The 18,848-nt window shown below is 35.6% G+C and overlaps 2 protein-coding genes across 2 annotated transcripts; both read right to left on the reverse strand.

Annotated features, from left to right (window-relative positions):
• On the reverse strand, positions 1,426-8,459 carry LOC18793323. The gene is made up of 6 exons (XM_007221955.2): positions 7,826-8,459; positions 7,302-7,494; positions 6,688-6,774; positions 5,485-5,883; positions 3,163-3,313; positions 1,426-2,565 (listed from the first exon to the last, which is right to left on the reverse strand). Exons 1-6 carry the CDS (start codon positions 7,894-7,896, stop codon positions 1,607-1,609), a joined length of 1,860 nt encoding a protein of 619 aa, XP_007222017.1. The 5' UTR covers positions 7,897-8,459; the 3' UTR covers positions 1,426-1,606.
• On the reverse strand, positions 10,389-17,016 carry LOC18788878 (NADPH--cytochrome P450 reductase). The gene is made up of 18 exons (XM_007226917.2): positions 16,378-17,016; positions 15,528-15,587; positions 15,350-15,426; positions 15,202-15,259; positions 15,013-15,096; positions 14,900-14,936; positions 14,411-14,480; positions 13,938-14,135; positions 13,689-13,781; positions 12,856-13,081; positions 12,657-12,740; positions 12,397-12,548; positions 12,211-12,307; positions 11,874-12,023; positions 11,681-11,758; positions 11,461-11,583; positions 11,262-11,375; positions 10,389-10,852 (listed from the first exon to the last, which is right to left on the reverse strand). The coding sequence occupies exons 1-18, from the start codon at positions 16,672-16,674 to the stop codon at positions 10,772-10,774; spliced, it is 2,079 nt and encodes a 692-aa protein (XP_007226979.1). The 5' UTR covers positions 16,675-17,016; the 3' UTR covers positions 10,389-10,771.

Genomic DNA, 18,848 nt, shown 5'->3' on the forward strand with positions numbered 1-18,848 from the left:
CAATATAAAGAAGCTTTTGTTCAATCATTCGTTACCTCGTGTGTTGCCTTGTGAGATTGTTCTCTTTACAACTATTTTATGTGTTGCCATTTATTATTTGTTGCTTGCACAACATTAATTATTGTGTGTGAGTTTGTTGCATATAAGGTACTCATATGGCCGACTTGCTACTCATGAGTGTCCAATGCTTGATGTCCTAGTGCAACTACCTAAACAGTAACCTTTGCCCCTACTTTTGCTTGTCCCTAAAAGTTTAGGGCTCGTTTGTTACACAGAACTGTCTTGATATGAACTATGTTTAGGGACTATCTTGGCTTGGCTTGGCTTAGTCTAAGTTGGATAACATTTATCCTGCGTTTGCTGTATGCTTGGACTAGGACTAGATTTTTTTATTTTTTCAAAAATATCTATATATATGTATATATGTATTTTATAATATACATAATATATATGTATATATACATACATATAATATATATATATAACATATATGTGTATATACATGTATATGTATATTATAATAATATTATATATTATAAATAATATAAACATATATATAAGTGTATATATGTATATTATAATATACATGGGTATAATACATATACATATATTTATATATATGTATGTATATTATAATACATACATGGGTATAATATATATACACATATATACATGTATGCTATTATTATAATATTAATATGGGTATATTATAATAATAATATACGTGTATATATCTATATGTATATATATTATATATGTATATATGTGTTTATATATATACATGTATATGTGTATATACGTGTATATATGTACATTATAGTATATGTGTATGTAATAATAATAATAATAATAATAATAATAATAATAATAATAATAATAATAATAATATAGGACTAGTTAATCCTCCCTTTCTACATGGGCATAGTAGTCCCCTCCTAAGGAGGTGTTTTTGGTGGACCCGGTATTAGCAATCCCATCTAAGACTAGAATTAAATGAAATAAACATGATACTAAATTTAGTCAAAACCAAACATGTGTACCAAAGGACCCTTTAATCCACAAGGTGGGACTTTCTTTTCTTCTTCTTGACTTGACTCAACAACCCTAAGACGGAAACAGAATGAATCGCATGTGTTGGTTGAGAATTGCTTGGCGTTGCGAAACTACGTAGGGCCTTTTGAATTTGCAAAGAGGGACTCTCCCTTTCTATTAGAACAGCTCCATAGCAACTGGGGATCAGAAAACACCAATTTTGGCCTTGTGGTTCATTAGACCAATTTTGGTGTGCCTTCTAGTTTTTATCAGCAATCCGTGACACCCCGCATGCTGAAAAGGAGAAAGGGAGAGATATAATGCAAAAGTCGCCGGCTCCACACGTATAAAAGGAGAGAGAGAGAGGGCTATCTTTACGCGGCAAACCCAATCTCAAATAATTCAACATGAAGCTCAAATTGAATAGAATAATGTAATGCACTGCATGAACGCCATCACCATCCAAAATTTACATCATTGACAAACACTATCCATCCACCCTAAAATTACCAAAAGATTCTTTAAGAAAATTTACACCACAATCTTTACAATATACTCTAATCTTCATCTTCCACTAGATCTTAATACCAGTCTCCTCTTTGCCTAAAACCTGTTTTCCATTGCATCCATCTCCTACAATGCTCACAAGACCTATCTGCTGCTCACTTGCACTTTGGTTTTCACAACTGTCAGCTGCAAATGGATCATCGCCTTTGAGTGAACACAAAGTCTCATTATCCTTTGCACTTTGTCTCTCTTCAGATTGTACACCTATGCCAGCTATATTATCAGTCTCATCTCCTTTGATGTCCAACGAACCAACGAGATTCTCAGCACTAGTTGATAAATTTTTTAACTCAGCTTTCTGGTCAGGTGAATCCACTTTATCCTTTTGACCTTCTTCATTCTGTCCATTCTCAGAGATGACTGCTCCATCTTGGACCTGCTCTGTTGGAGTGCAGCCCAGCTCAGAATCCAGACTACAGCTAACATCCTTGATCTGTTTGGATAGCAATGTGCTATTAGTTGGAGCGTGCTGACTCGTCTGAGGGAGAGCTTTTAAAGACCCAGGGTGTGTGGCACTGGGAGTGACAGCAGTGGATAGAGGGGTAGAAACTGGCGTAGCAGCCAAACCCGTATGCATGTAATGTAAATTAGGATGAGGCTCTGGGTGTGTACGCATGCTACCAGGTAAGGACGATTGGATAGAAGAACCACCTGTAGGCAAGACATGGACAGCATTCTTTGCCTGAGCAGCCTTGAGCAGTGATGCAGCATCTGAAGGAGAAGCAATCCGTGCCCCAGCAGCAACCGCAGTGGCTCTTACCATACCATCAGTATTGGAATTAGGCTTTGTCAAGGTTTTCTTGGAGGTCAATTGAGATTTTGATGTTGAACCCAATAATCCCATTTGATATGGCTTTGCTGGTTTAAGGCCTTGTTGAGACTGCAGTTCTTCTTCAGCAGCAGTGCTAGGCAGAGAGTTGGTAGTTGCATTTGTTCCACCAAATTTACTGTGTGTATTTGTCCCAGCTGCTTAAAAGTAAGAACAATGCATGTTATATATTCACATTGATAGCTACTAATATATGTTTTATAAAATCATTATTTAAAAATTAAAAAGACATCAGAGAGTTCACACACAATTGTTTCAGTGACGTAGGTGCCAAATAGCACCCTTTAATGAAAGAGGTGATGCATGATGCATCCATGAAAAGTCAAGATTTCCAAAAAGGGGCACACAAAAAAAATAAAATCCTGGTTAATAAATCCCAACACTAGGAAAATGCGCTAAAGATAATGCCGCAGCCAGAAAATTTAAAGAGATTGATAGATTAAGAACTTAAATATAATCTAAAAGGGTAATGGTAAGTCTGCTTTAGCATTATGAAAGACGAGCAAGTAATATTTTTGTAAGATTTTCGAAAGGTCCTAGCCTCTATACTGTTCAGTAATCATGAAAAGTATCTATCTGGCGCTTGACTTGAAGGGAACTTGCTATTGGGGAAAAAAAGTTTTAAAGGGAGGACTTGAGGATCCATTGACCTCTTGGTCCTTGTTGTAGGAGCATAAGAATTATATCTACTTTTTTATCAACTAAAGAACAGCATGGAAGGAGGAGAGAATCACCTGTGCCAATCGTGTTAGCTGTTATGCTTGGCATATTCAGGGCTAACGACATTGCATGGCGAGTTGCCAACTGTGCTTCTGAAAGTTTATTACTAGAGTTGCCTCCCACATTCAAGTCTTGATGATGATGCTTCCTAATATATTTCCACCTCTGTAATACAAACCATAAAATTAGTAGGAAAAAAAGAAGATTAGTACGCATTCATGCCTCCAATGACAACCAGAAAGAAGAGTCAGAGTTGGAACACATGTAGAGTTTGAAATGAACTGTCCACTACCTCAGTTCCAAAAGATAAAACAAATTCTTGTTTAACAAGTTTACAACAAAATATTTGTATACAGGGAAAAAGAAAATCCGTTGCCGGGATTTGAACCCGGGAAACCTGGGTAAAACCCAGACATCTGACCGAACTAGATGACAACGGATTGTTGTAGTACAATGTGTCTCAATGTTTGAATCCACTGCAAATTTGCATCAGTGAGAAAACTCATCAGTGTCATCTATGCATACTTGTGTGCAATTACATTTATTTGACATTTCACACAATTCCACAGCCTAGCAGAATCTTTAGAGTTCATGCTTTGTTCAAATTCAGCTAGTTTTTTATAATATACATCAATCAACCTCTGATTATAATTTATGGATTAGAGACTTGATTTATTCACAAAATTGTTATATGAAGTATGGCTTCAACCTAAGTTTATTATATATACTAGCACATTGACGCAACACATGCTCTCCAGAACCATACAAAGAAATGGTATAACGTCATACCTTTATTGGTCACATAAAGGATGATAAGTTTGTGTCAAAACACAATCAGATAATTAAATGCTAATAAGTCCAAATTCCAAAGTCCAAATTCCAAGGATGCCCTTAATATTACAATAAATTTATGTAATTCTTTTTTGAATCTCCAACCCCTCCACTACCATATGACAAGTGGACTATGAATTCCACAATATAAACAGAAAATATCCAAGTGCGAATACTCAAGTTCATGTTTTTATTGAAAGAATGCTCAAGTCCATGTATTCAAAGAAAGAATACTCAAGTCCATTCACTTCACTTTAAATGAAGAAATCCAGGGGCTTTTCTTTTCCAAAATAAAAATTAAAAGTAAAAGGACCAAAGCCAAGAGCTAAGTCAAACTCTAGGTCATCTATACTAAAAAGTTTTTTAAAAGTAAAATGTAAAAAGGAACCTCAAGTTATTAATTCCCCTCGGAGTTACTATTCCTAAATAACTACCCTCTTGTACTCACGGATAGTACTCTCTAGTGCATGAGTAACAAAAGAAAGATTTCCACCTGGCCATGCTCGATAACCTAGTTTAATAAAATTTTCTTCTTTCCTTCTTTCATTTCAGTCAGAAAAGCAAAATATGGACGCTACCAATGGCAATTAACCACTTACTCTAATGTAAATATTCAGCCATCTAAATTAGTATTATAATTGAACACTAGGCAATAGCATTTTCGGTATGTAAAGACTTATGAAAACTAAATGATCTGAATTCAACCCCAATGGACTTCTCCAAATGGTAAAAGAATTTTCTTGTTAGTTACAAACCTTATGTCTCAATAAAGGGCCAAAACAAGGCATTTCCCAGCTTATTCAATAAGAGCAGTTGACTTTGGACTCTAAATATCTTTATTATGACCTATTCCATCCTAAAATGTCATTTATGCTTCAGTCTATTTCCCAGCTTTCAAATGTCATTTCACAGTCAGTTTTAAGTTTTCTACAAATCTACTTCTACTTGATGAGTCTTTCAGTATTATCTCGTCATTCGGTGCTCTATCTATGCTCCTAAAAATTAGCTCTTGTAAAGAAAATTAGATTTTGATGAAAGGAAATTGTTACTGAAACGTTTACTGCCTTGAAGGCTTGGTGCCTTGATATTTCCATCTATACTTTCACCTCTTTGTTCTACTCCTTGTTTATCTCTTTCTCTAATTTGTCCGCAATTACAACACCCCTAGATTTTCTTTTTGTTATTCATTTCTCTAAACTTCTGGTGATTTCTATAACTTCTGCCATCAACCAACCATAATCATAAACATCACGATTATGTTGTTCTGCATGACATGGTGCCCTTTTTTTCTTCTTTTTTTGTGTGGAGGAATTCTTTATGTCTCTTTGGATGCATCAAATTACAAGGTATGATGATGTTAAATAATAACAAATGAAAACGGGAAAGAACGTGGAACCACAAACATGAAATGACAACAGGAGGAGAAGCTAATACGAGAGAAGTCACAGAAAAACCAAGAGCATGCATGTAATTTTCAAGAATCGGTTGCGGAGACAGAAAAACACCTGAGATAGCTGATTAGCAGTTCTCTCCCCTTTGAAATCTCCTCTTAAGATATTTGCCCAATTTCCTTCACCATATCTCCGCACACCAGCAATCAGTTCCAAATCCTCAGCCTCAGACCACTTTTTTCTTTTCTTCCGAGGAGCCATGTTATTGCTAGCTGATCCATTTGCATCACCTCCTTCAGCAGTTGCCCCTGTAGACGTTGTCATTGCAAGGAGGGGCTGTTTCTGAACAGAAACCGGAACTGTAATGTTCATCCCTTGCATTGAACAAGGTGGTTGTGAATTTTGATGAGTTCTAGATGGCTGGCCATTGGGTATATTTATGGTCAATGGAGCCTCAACTGTTGCACCACTGCGATGAGTTGAGTCACTTGGTAAGCCAGAGGCCATTAGAACCTGACAAAAACAACCACTCCAACAATAAGCTGGCTGGATCTGTACATTAGTAAGGTCAAGTACAATTGAGATATTTTAAAAGTTCATAAAAACATGCCCACATAGAAATGTCAACCACTCTTATGTGAAAGCTCATATACCCAATTCACAACATGTCATTTGTCATTGGAGTTCCTGTGTGCACAATTCACCATTCCTGCTTGTCCATTGTTACAACGATGGGCATTATAAGCTGGGTTCAATTACTTGGCAATTAGGGATCTTTGTCATAATCCTTCTCCTATTAGGAAAAGGTAAGAAAGTCCATAACTATCTACATAATCCTAATGAAATATAATGTTTGGTTTACTGAACCACTGTGCGCCTAGAGTTTCTTTCTCCACTTCTTCGGTAATATATTTTTTTTTTCCTTTTTCAATGATATTGTCCAGAGAGCCTGAAAATGACAAATTTGAGTTCTTTTCTTGTTTCCTTGCAACTCCATATCAGTTTTAATTTTTCTGTTTCGTTTACCACAATTACTCTCTAAACCCTACTTTTTTCCTACATCCACTTTTCTCCCAAATAAGCTTTCACATAAACCCTAGAACCCTAAAATTAGCCAATACCTAGTGAATTCCAGTTATCTGTTTTCCTCTTGCAAAGTAACCCCTATTTGCTCCATTTATCTCACTCTTACAAATCCACTAACTCTAACCCCAACCCATCATACAATCAAACTTGAGGCCATCTATCTAACCTGGAAGATCTGAAATAGTAAAGCCTAAAACAAAGACTCGTTGAGTATGAATTTATTTTATATACCTTCACACATGCTGCAGCTTCTGTTGAATCTTCACCAATAACAGCAGGAAAAGCTTCCAATTCATGTTCTAAATCGCTGTCATCATCCTGCCAGCAAAATTTAACATCACTCAGCACAAGGAAAAGGAAAATGTTTTTGTATCCTGCTAATGAGTGGTAACTGATAGTATACTTCACCATGGGTCAAATAGCTTGCAAGTAAATGTGGGAGAGACTTCTTTAACAAGACATTTGTATTATAGTTCATCCACCTTGGATAAATTTCTGTGACAGTGACACGTCTATGCACATTATAAAGTTCAAATGTTATGGAACTAAAGTTAATTACCACTATATCAGGAAAACTGGAGTGTAAAGGAGCACTTCTATTATCATCCGGTAGTGTAAAAATACCACTTTATACATAATTCAAATTCAAACAATGAGGCGGAAAAGAATAGTACACACACACTGACACAACCATTACAATTCCCATTATACTCACAATCCCACAAATCCATCATGCACGAGGACAAAAAAAAAAACTTTTATCAACTTAAAAAATTTATGTAAAGGAATGCAGCAAACACCAGAAACTACAACTCAAGAGAAAAAAAAAAAAGTGGGAGACAGACCACAGGTTGAGCCCCATTGTCGAAGTTGTCAACAAAAGCTTCACTATAAGCTAAATGGCGCCAAAGCATCTGATACTCTCTGGCATTGGAAATTCCAGTTGAAGTCTTCTCCACCAATCGATTCCAATCTATCTTTACGTCCTGCGAGTGAGCCACTTCCTGCAGCAAATGCAACACATTCGCTGCCTGGTACCTATTGATTAACAATACAAAACCACTCAATAAATCCAATCCACCAAAAAAAATTCCCAACATCAAAACAATAAGAAAATTTTACAATTAAAAAAAAAACCAGAGAAAGCCCAAAATACAAAAACCCAATTAAACCAATACACAAGTAGGGGTCAGCCTGTTCTTTTTTGTTTTTGGGTAATTCAACAAATGCTTGACCGAGAAAAGAAAACATCAAGAAACATGAGATGGACCTGAAGAGGCTAATCCAAACATTCCAAATAGAAACAAAAACACATACACGCGCATAAGCACAGAAACATTGAAATCAATGAGAGAGGAGAAAGAGGGACCTTTGTAAGAGATTGGCTGTATCTTCCTCGGTTATATAGCTCTTCTCCGGGTCCTTGGTTTTCTCAACCATTGTTTTACTTACAGTGAATTTCAAATTGCATAATATGAAATATGGCAAGCCAAATTAGCGAAAGGAACAAACTTTAGTGGTTTAGCAAAAACCCTAAACCCTAAACCCTACAAGGAGATTGAGAGAGAGAGAGAAGGGGGGGTGGGTGGGGGGGTTGTGGGGGCGGGGGCGGGGCTTTGACCGCAAGAGAAAGAAAGTAGGGGCAACGGAGGAAGTGACAGCGTTGAAGAGCGGAAGGAAGGGAGGAATTTTGATGAGATTTTAAGGAGAAACCCTCAAAAATAAATAAAAAGAGAAACGGAATGCAACTGAGTAGTGAGCTAGTCGCTCTCTAGTCCAAGAGAGCCGGTGCTTTCGACCGAAAGAAACTCCTATTATTTAGATCTTTTTTTTTTTTTTTAGTTTATTGTCATGTGATGTATTGCAGTAGAGTCTTTTCTTTTCTTATTTACTGGTCCTTGGCACACGCTTTGCCAATTGGGCTTTTTTAATGAGTTTAATTTTGAGTGCTATTATTTTCACCTTTTTTAAGAATTTAGGATGCTAAACCTTAAATAATAATAAAAATCTCAAGTTCCGTAACTCATCTATTTTACCTTTTGACAAAAAGTTAAAAAAAACTAAAAGATAGAATTGTGTTTTTTCAAATTTACATGATGTATGAAAAGATAAGGTGAGCGAACAAATAATGGGGTGAAAATAGCATCATTCTTTTTTCTTTTCTTTTTTTTAAATTTAAAAGGTAGCTTTGAAGGTAGTTATTTCTTGTTTTTATGGATAACTTCTCATATATTTTGTGGACAACTGTAATGCATGTTTCTTTTAATTTAAAAAATTGTGAGTGTATCATTTTATCCATATTTAATAAAGCGTAATTATATTAAGAGATTATGAGATTCTAGAATCATAAATCCTAAATGAAATGAGGAGAGTCCCACTAGAAAATATAAAATTGAATACCAATAGACAAACAATCTTTTGTTAACCAAAACAATGTGCAAGGGGTTCGTGAAGGAAATTTACTCGTGCACTCAAGGTTTTGGGTTTGAATTCCCCTCTTCGTTAACATTAACCGTCCACATATTCACTCTTTATTATTACACATTAAAAAAAAACTTTAAACCTTTGTACATAACCTAGTGGTTGGTTACACAAAGCCCCAAAATCTAGGCTCTTTTTTTGGTAACTAAAATGAAAACTTGGAGCCCAAGAAAGAAAGGATGATGATTGAAATGAGAGAAAAATATGCTTGGCAAAAAAAAAAGAGAGAGAAAATATGTGGAGTAGTACAAGTGGGGCATGTGAGACATTTTAAGGTTTTTTTTTAAATTTTTTTATTTATAATCATATCATATTTAAGGCTAGTAAGTTCCAATCTTCTCCTTTTTCTCTAACCTTGTTTATAGAAAAATAATATCGTGATGGGTGCTGGTATATCATGGTATTGATGTAAAGGAAAGTATTGGGTGTGATTGATAGAATCTACTAGTAATGCTCCAAATCCAAACATTATTGTGTAGAATCAAATATTGCCCCTTCGGTCATGTATTCACTTCTCTTTTAAAAGTACATTACCAAGCTCATATTCCGTATCCTTCATTACCAACACAGTTTCTTTTTATTTATTTATTATTATATAACTTCAACGGTACCAGGAAAACTTTATTAATCCGAGTATATAATCCAAGTTTGTCTCCCATCTCTCATATCATATCAACCAAAAATAAAAAATAAAACAAATATAACGGACTGCATAAAAACCATGGCAAACTATTGGTGATCTCTCTCATATAGGAAGCCACATTTTATTCCAAGTCCACTTCATCAAATAAAAGCCACGTGGGAATGGCCACGTCAACATTCAACATTTAACAAGAAAACTTACCTATAAGAGCATCTCCAATCGATGTGTCAAAAGTGTCACATAGACATTTAACAGTTAGAAATAACATCTCACATCACTCCAACCGATGTGTAAAAGCTGATGTGGAAGGAATGAAGGCTAAAGGTTGAGATGTTATTTTTGACATTCCAAAGGCAAGATGTCAAATGAATATTTTATTATTATTATTATTTTCTTTTTAATTAAAAATAAATCAACACTAAAATGTAATAAAATAATAATTTAATTTGACATATCGGGTGGAATGTAAAGTTGTGTAAGATGTTAATAAGGTATTTGACATCTCCCCTCTTTGTAACGTTTGTAAAATTAGAAATGTATTTTCGGTGTCTTACGGAAAAACCCTAGTTTGCTTTTCCAGAAAATTATACCAGTAAAAGTTGATGATTTTGGAATTCTAGAAAAAGTTATTAAAATGCTTAAATTGTAAATACTATTGGCAAAAGCACTAAATAAAAGCAATTTAGCTGCTCTTTTTTATTTTTATTTTTTATTTTTTTATGTTACTTAGGTGACCCAATCTCAATCCTAGTAAATCATACCAGATCAACCAGAGAACTAGAAAGTAAACAATGAAATTAAAAGGGAATTAATACACGCCACAAACTTAAGCTTTATTTTAATTATCATAATTCACTAAAATATTTCATACAACATTATCCAAATCAACCTACAGCAGTTCTTGTCTCTGTTTTGAGATCTTTGTGACTAGCTAACATGTAGTTTCCTAAAAATTAAATAACCCACCTATTTAAAAAAAAGGATGAAAAAATAATAATGGCAGACCGAGATCGATCCGATATACTAAAACCTTTTAGGGAAACCAGGTTTCAGTTTCCAACAGTCTTGTCCAAATCTGCTGCTATAACTTTGAAGGGCAGAGATCCAGCAGGTGAAGCCTGACCTTGAAGATATACATAAAATTCCAATGTTCTGAAAGATGATACAAAACAACCCAAAGGGAAGGCGATATCACCAGACATCTCTAAGATACCGTCCATCCATCTGAAGTTGTTTCACTATAGCCTCTGCCTTTGTTGAGTCCACCTTTTCCTGAAATTATTTTTTTTCCCGACAGAACTTGTAACGTGATCCGATTCAACACGAAAATAAGAAACAAAGTATTGGAAAACAAACCCTCAAACAGTTATGGCACAAGTCAAAGATTTTTTGTTTTTGGAAAAATGGATCAAAGAAAAGCCATTAGTGTCAAATTCCAAACCAAGGACACACGAAACACCGATCCACAAGACCAATTACTTAAATAATCATCCGATTCATAATTTGGTGAAAGCTTTTCGATTATGTCAAATACATTTTCTAGAGATTTTGGAAAACCACAAAATGGCAACGAGAGATAGATAGTTACTTAAGGATTCTACAAGCATGTGTAGCTATTTTGTCCATGTACAGGTTTTTTAGAGAGAGAGAGAGAGAGAGAGAGAGAGAGAGTAATAGGCACCTGCTCCTGCACAATCGTATGCAAAGTCCGATGAACGTCTCTAGCCATACCTTTGGCATCACCACATACATAAAAGTATCCCCCTTGAGATATTAGGTCCCACATGTGTGCTGCCTGAATATGGAATAAAATTGGTGCAACAATTAATAAGGTATTTATCTAATGAACAGAAACCACTGTGCTTCCTACAAATACTTACTCTATCCATCATTTTGTGTTGGACATACTCCTTTGTTGGTCCCTCCCGTGAGAATGCAACAATTAACTCTGACAGCACACCTTCGTCGACAAAATTATTTAACTCATCTTCATAAATAAAATCCTACAAACACAAAGATCAAGCCTATAAATTTATCCATTACAAGCACAAAGTATTCCACAATATTAACAACTGAAAGGCACAGAGTAACGATGTTTACCATCCTGCGATTTCTACAACCAAAGAAGAGAAGTGCAGGACCTAACTGAGCGCCCTCCTTTTTCAAGGCCATCCTTTCCTGAAGAGGGGAAATACTTTATTTCTTTCTTTTCCACAAATAAACAAGGAAAATTATTTCTTTCTTTTCCACAAATAAACAAGGAAAACTCAGAATGTTTAATGCAATTTCTAACCTGGAGAAATCCTCGGAATGGTGCGAAGCCAGTGCCAGGCCCCACCATGATAACTGGAACTGAAGGATCCGCAGGTAGCTTGAAATTAGATTGCCTAATGAAAATAGGAGCCCAGCTACTGTTATGACTTTTCTCTAGAGACACTGCATTCTGATTTTATTCAACACAGTTCATTGTTAGATACAATCAAATACTAAGTTGTGCAGTAAGAAAGTTTGAAAGGTTTTGGCATTTCACAAACCAAAAGAGTTAGTGTATATATATATATATATATATATAGAGAGAGAGAGAGAGAGAGAGAGAGAGAGAGTGCTCCATAGTCACATCTCGATATTACCTTCATCCAGAAGGAACACACTCCTTTGTGAACTCTGCCAGTTGGAGTCGGACCATAAACTAAAGCACAGGTCACATGAACACGATGGGGGGCAAACCTGTTAAAGCAAACAATACTAATTAGGTTTCTACATTTCTAATTAATTTTCTACAAATACTATCCTAAGCAGTAGTACAGGGAAATCACCTTGGTGAAGATGATATGGAATAGTAACGAGGTTGTAACCGAGGGGCTACTGCAGCAAAAAACACACCAAGTGGAGGCTTAGCTGATGGGAACTCAGCCATTACCTCAACAAGACTTCTCTGACTTCCAACAATCCATTTTGAGTACTCATCCTGGATAGTGGAAAACATATGGTAAGAGTATATATGAAATATAAAAAGAAACATGCATATGCAAAAAGAACATAACCAAGTAAGAAAGTTTCCATGAAAATTGCCAACCTTCCCCTGAGATGATGATAAAAACTTAAGTCTTTCTGCTTCACTTGGTTCAACTGCATGTGCAGCCAAAGCGAGAAGAGCAGCCTGACAAGACAAATAATTTGAAACAAATACAAAAAAGTAATAAATACCAAAAAATAAATAATAATAACTAAAACAATAAGAAAAAGAAGGGAACTGGCAAAAGCATGAAGATCACCTTCCGAGGTGGGTTCAATAAATCAGCATAGTGCGCCAATGCAGTGCGGAGTGTGCAAGGACCAGGGAAAGGAGGCGGCAATGAACTTCCAAGAGGGGTGCCATCATCACTATCAGTATGAAGGGTGAACAGCAAATCTAAAGGTTGACCCAAGTACTTTGCAGCTTCTTCAATCGTTTCAACACAATTATCCGCATAAACACCCACATGGTCTCCAGTTTCATATCTGAAACAAAGGAAACAAATTAGATCATCAGGTTGATAATTCCAGCACTAACAAAAAAACGTCATTCAGATTCAATCGTATATTAGAAAAAGAGCTCAAAACCCTTTTCTTTTGGGCTCAGGAACCATTTATTTTTAGTTCCCCCAGATTTAAAATTAGTTATACAGAATCTACAGAAGGAAGATTTCTTTCTTAATTGTATTACTCATAAAATGATAAATTCAAAATCTGTTATCGCTGACATACTAACATAAAGTAGACCTAAAGAAGAAACACAATATGCACAGGAAAAAATTCAAGAAAGGTAAGCACCCCAAGTTACTGCTTCTCGTCAGGCAAGGTTGGTGAGGAATACTCATGAATATAAATTGCCAACGCAATCTTACACCTACTTTAAGAAACTTTTACTGAACACAAGCTCAAACCATGCAAGACATGGACAAGAAGTCCATTGCTATTTTAATAAACAAAACAAAGAAAAACTGAAACAGATAAGCCTATCACCACAAACTATTTCTATTATACATATGACAAAGATGAATGGAATAAGTATTCACCTATCACCAGAGTCTTTAAACAAAAGCAGTGAATACATTTCAGAACTTACGTAATACCAGTTCCAGAGACATCAAATTCCAGATGGATGCAAGAGCGGTCAGACTCAGGTTTGTGAAGCTCTCTTTGAACAGCAACATTAACTCTTTATGGAAAACAAGCAAGACAAAATTCAGTAACAGAAAATAAAAATGGGGAGAGCAAAAGAAGAAAAAATAAAAAATAAAAACAAAAGGCTACGCCAATCTTACTAGAACAAAATAATTGTAAAAGAAGCAAGACATGCACAATCTCTGAGTACCTGCAAGGATGGTGGATATCGAACGAAGCATTGCCATTTGCCATATTCAAAAGATTATCCTCATAAGAGGTAACAACGGTAGAGTCATGAATAACAACCCTATATTCTGGAATCACAGCTGTATATGGCGTAGCAACAGAGTTTGTATCATCTTCATCTCGGAGTATTTGATCCAACTCAGGCCACAACGATTCCCTCCTAGAGAAAAACCAAAACATTACAGTTAACGCAGCAGAAAAGGTTTAGGTTTTCTCAGTGGGTTTTTTGTGTTTCTCCTGTTAGTTGTTGGTGTTTCATGGACTACTTGTCCATGCTTCTTGTATTTTTGGCGTTTCCTCATGATAAAGCTTGTGTTTCTTATAAAACAAATGCAGCAGGGGAAAGATGCCATACTAACACTTCCCAAAATAAAGATATTATCTTAAAAGGGGGCAATCGAAAAAAGAAAATGTGACAACAAGACTACAGCATACCAAGCAGAAAAATCGTCCTCAATGCATTGATCATCATCACCTAAGCCAACAGGAATGAGACGCTTTGCACCTGGATCAACCGAAAGAGGCAAATGTGATGAGAAATAAGCAGAGGAAGTTAGTGAAATAAACTACATAAAAAACAACGAGATGCCAAAAAAAATAAATAATAAATAAAATTAGAAACCTCAACCATAAATCTTAATCTGTTCTTTTACTATACAATAAGTGCAGCTGTACCTACTCAGCACCCAAGTAGTAATGTAATACTTAATCACAAGCAAATATCATATGCATTCACATAATTAGAAAATGCAAGTCAGTCAAGAGTACCAGTCTTTCCATAGAATGCCAAAAAAAAATAAAAATTCAGTACGATCTTACAGTACACATATCAATAATCATATTGAAATGCAAGAGACAAGGTACATAAGGAAAACTTTTATTCATCCAATAGCAACACGAGAAAGAAAACAAGTGTAGTTATACCTTCTTCACTAAGTTGATCATCAACCACTTTTCCTATCTGTTTCAATAAGGGTGCCGTCAGAAGACACAATATCATATAGAAGGAATGAACAAAAATATAGTACCAATTTTACCTTATTGAAATGTTCATATTGTCGGTTACCCAGAGCAAAAACACCATATTGTAGATGTTGTAGCCAACCACCCCGATCTTTTCCCTGAAACGAGACCATGAAATCTCAAATTATTAAACAGCAACAAAAATGTCACAGTTGTGACTTTAAAATGTTGATCAACTCAACGTTTACTATAAAGCTTCCAACCTCCGTAAACCATTTATAAAATCTTGCTGCATTATCAGTTGGCTCGCCATCTCCATAACTACAAGGTATTGAATGCACTACACTTTTAGGAAAACGAGTAAGATTTTAAAAATAACATAATTTCAGTATAGGTAAATGTGTATCTTACGTGGCCAACATAAAAAATGCCAAAGTCTCTTTCTTCAGTTTTTCTTCATATTTATCATCATCCTCAGCGTAATCATCCTAATTCAACCCATAAACAAATATATCTTATTAAACATTTCAGATAAAGCAATTTGTCCTGCAAAAATGCAATACAAAGGACCAATTCCCATCCTACATACCAGGTCAAGAACCTTGACAGCAGCTTTCTCATATCTTGCCTTGATCTCCTCTGCCAAAGCCTATGCTCACATCAAAACACAACAGTAAGAAAGTAAGAGAAATTAGCAAAAGAACACTATAAAAGACTTTCTATGTTGTAAGTTCAGGATACATAAATGAACAGATAACTTTTAGCTGTGTTCAACCAGAAACTAAACTAAACATCACTTTAGCAGAGGATATTAACAGATTACCACAACCACTTGATTAGTACAGTGAAGCTGTCATGAATGCATCAATTGTATATAAAACTTCACACTAGCCACTTAAATCAAGAACACCTGAAGTGTGAAGCAGACGTGCCATATAGTCATGAACATCTCAACCTGACATTTTCTCCTGTGGGTTCAATCTCTACAGGCCAAAAAAAGTTAACACATTACCAACAACTCCACCATTTCATTTCCATTCTTTTGCCACGAATTCCCAAAATTCAAGATTACCACGGCCCTTTTGAATCCATTTAGAGAAAGTGGCCATCTTGCCTCGAGAGAAAACATCCGAAGCTGACTCTCCATTGCAGACTCGCAGTAACACACGCAGACATATAGAATTATTTACACGTCTTTAATAAAATCCTTAACCCGAACCACTAATTTAACACAGACACTACTCAGCTCTCCCAATTCTAATATTTCTTTTTAAAATATAACCTTCCCCGTCAACCTCCTAAACAAAACAAACCAATCCAAATCCCAAAACCGTACAAAGCTCAACTCTTTAATCACAAACATAAACTATTAAACACGAATATTGGAACTTTACACAAACACAAGAGAGCATTTAAAAAATTCAAACAAAATTGTTTACCTTAGCGAAGCCCTCAGCTGTACCAGTCTGAGTCCCATAGAAGATCGTGACCCTAGTCTTGCCTGACGCAACCTCAAACTCGTCCTCTTCGTCCTTCACCACCAGCGGCTTGGGCACCGCCAGCTGCTTCACCTCACGGCTCCGATCCGACGATCTCCTCCACACCAACACCAAAACCCCAAGTATCAACGCAACTGAGGTCGTCGCGATCACCACCACCGAATCCGTCACCGAACCACCGAACGAAACCCCTAGCGCCGACTCCAACATGCTTACCAAATCCGAATTCGAACTCATCCTGAAATCTCAGTCAAAATTCGAGCTCCAATCTAATTGCGCTCTCAGCTCTCTGTGAGCTGAACCGCTGGTAGTGGTGCAGGAGCTATGGAGTTCTCTCGGTGTTCGATTTCTTCTATGGCAGCGTAGCGAGGTTGGTGAACGAGATTGATTGAGAGAGATTGACCAGAGATTTGAGCCGGCTTTAATATTTATTTATTGTCAAATAAATAAAATAAGAAACGAAAATTGAAAAAAAAAAAAGGAAAAAAAAAGGCTGCTTTTTGAATCTATAATTATAGCTAGCAAATTTTTTGGGGCGTTATGTTTTTTTTGTGTCTCTTTTTAACTGCGATCCGACTTTTGGCGTTGACAAGATTGGAAAGCTCTTGGGAACTTTCTCCCTGGTCATACTTTGGCCATTTAGCAAAAACAATTCTTTGTGTTTTTTTTTTCCCGTTAAAAAAAAAAAAGTTTTATTTTTTGCTTTAAAAACAGTTGTGTTTTTTTTTTATGGTCAACTAGGGTCTAACTCATTAGAAAATGGTATTTATTTGCATATCAGTGATATCAAGTTCTAATCCCCATAGCACATTGATAATATGTGTGAAAACTCTGCTCCCTTTGATTATTACTGTATAAATAACGCATTCGAAAACGAATATAATACCTATACTAAATTATAACATAATTTGCTAATCTGAATTTTAACCTAAAGTATGAGAGTTAATTTTTATCATGAACGTAAAGTATGAGATAGATACTCTTACTATTTTTAAGAGATTTGATATAAAGTTATGGTACGACTATATTCTGAATGTTAATTTTCTGCTTTTTCACATTGCTTTATGGACTTGTGTTTAAATTTTATATTATTTTTATCATGAACGTAAAGCATGAGATAGATACTCTTATTATTTTTCAGAGATTTGATATAAAGTTATGGTACGACTATATTCTAAATGTTAATTTTATGCTTTTTCACATTGCTTTATGGAATTGTGTCTAAATTTTTATATTATCTTTTCACCTGCCCCTAATTCTTCATCTTTTGTTAGAATATTCTTCTGTTGTGGTCAAATTAAGTACCCTGCACTAAAATTATGGGAGTAACTCATCCTTCCTTGGAAAGCTCCTTATTTCCTAGATCTTTAGTCTGAATTTTGTTTGCTCTGACTGATAAGTACATATTGAATAAAAACTTGTAAATTTAAATACGAAAAAAATATTGTATTTACATGTAAAAATATTAATAATACTACTTTAAAAATAAAACTATTTTTTCTTTAAATCAAATTGGCCAAGCATAAGTAGGTTTATAAGCATTAATTTTACATCATTGACAAAAACAAAAACATCAATTTGTAAATTGTTTATCCACACATTTCGCAAAATAATTTGTACTATTTAATGGGATGTTTATTTATCAAGAATTGGTATTTGATTGATTCCAATTCCAACACTCAATTTCTAACTCCTCCCTTCCTCCCCCTCTTCTTTCCCTTCATTCTCCTTCCTTTTCAACCTATCTCTCTCTCTCTCTCTCTCTCTCTCTCTCTCTCTCTCTCTCTCTCTCTCTCTCTCTCCACTTTCTTTGGGTGGCTCTTACTGCCCATTCTTTTGGTGGCTTCGGTGGTGTTCTCTATCACGGTGGAGGTGACGACGTCGACGTCAGTGTGTTTAGCATTGGTTGCTATGTTCGTTTGTTTTGTGTTGTTGAAGTAGCCATCGAGAAACACTATTGTAGCCATGATATAGTTGTCGTTTTGGCATATACAAGGATTTGGCTCCACTTCAAATTTTGGAGTTACAAAAATGGAAGTTGTCAGATTGTGTGGGTTGGGGTTTAGCAGGTGCGGCCCTAAAGATTTAGCTGGTATAGCAGTATGAGTCCCTTCGGTTGCCCGAGAAGATGTGGAGCGATGAGCCTGTTTCTTTGTTTGTTTTAGTCAAATAATTCTCACGAACTCTTTAGGAGTTTGCTATGTTTTGTATTTTAGTTTTCGGCTTTCGACACGAATGTGCTGTTTTTTGTTGCAACGCATTGGATCTATCTTGTAAGTCTGAGTACAGGTGCTTCTAGCTGCTGAATCAGGGATTTAAGTCTTTTTTGGTTTAGGCATAATTCTTTCCATATCAAATCAACATGTTGTTGTGTTTGGTCACTGGAGATATTATACCCATATTCGACACTA

The sequence above is a fragment of the Prunus persica genome, chromosome G1 (assembly GCF_000346465.2).
Source record: "Prunus persica cultivar Lovell chromosome G1, Prunus_persica_NCBIv2, whole genome shotgun sequence".
In the NCBI taxonomy this organism is placed as follows: domain Eukaryota; kingdom Viridiplantae; phylum Streptophyta; class Magnoliopsida; order Rosales; family Rosaceae; genus Prunus; species Prunus persica.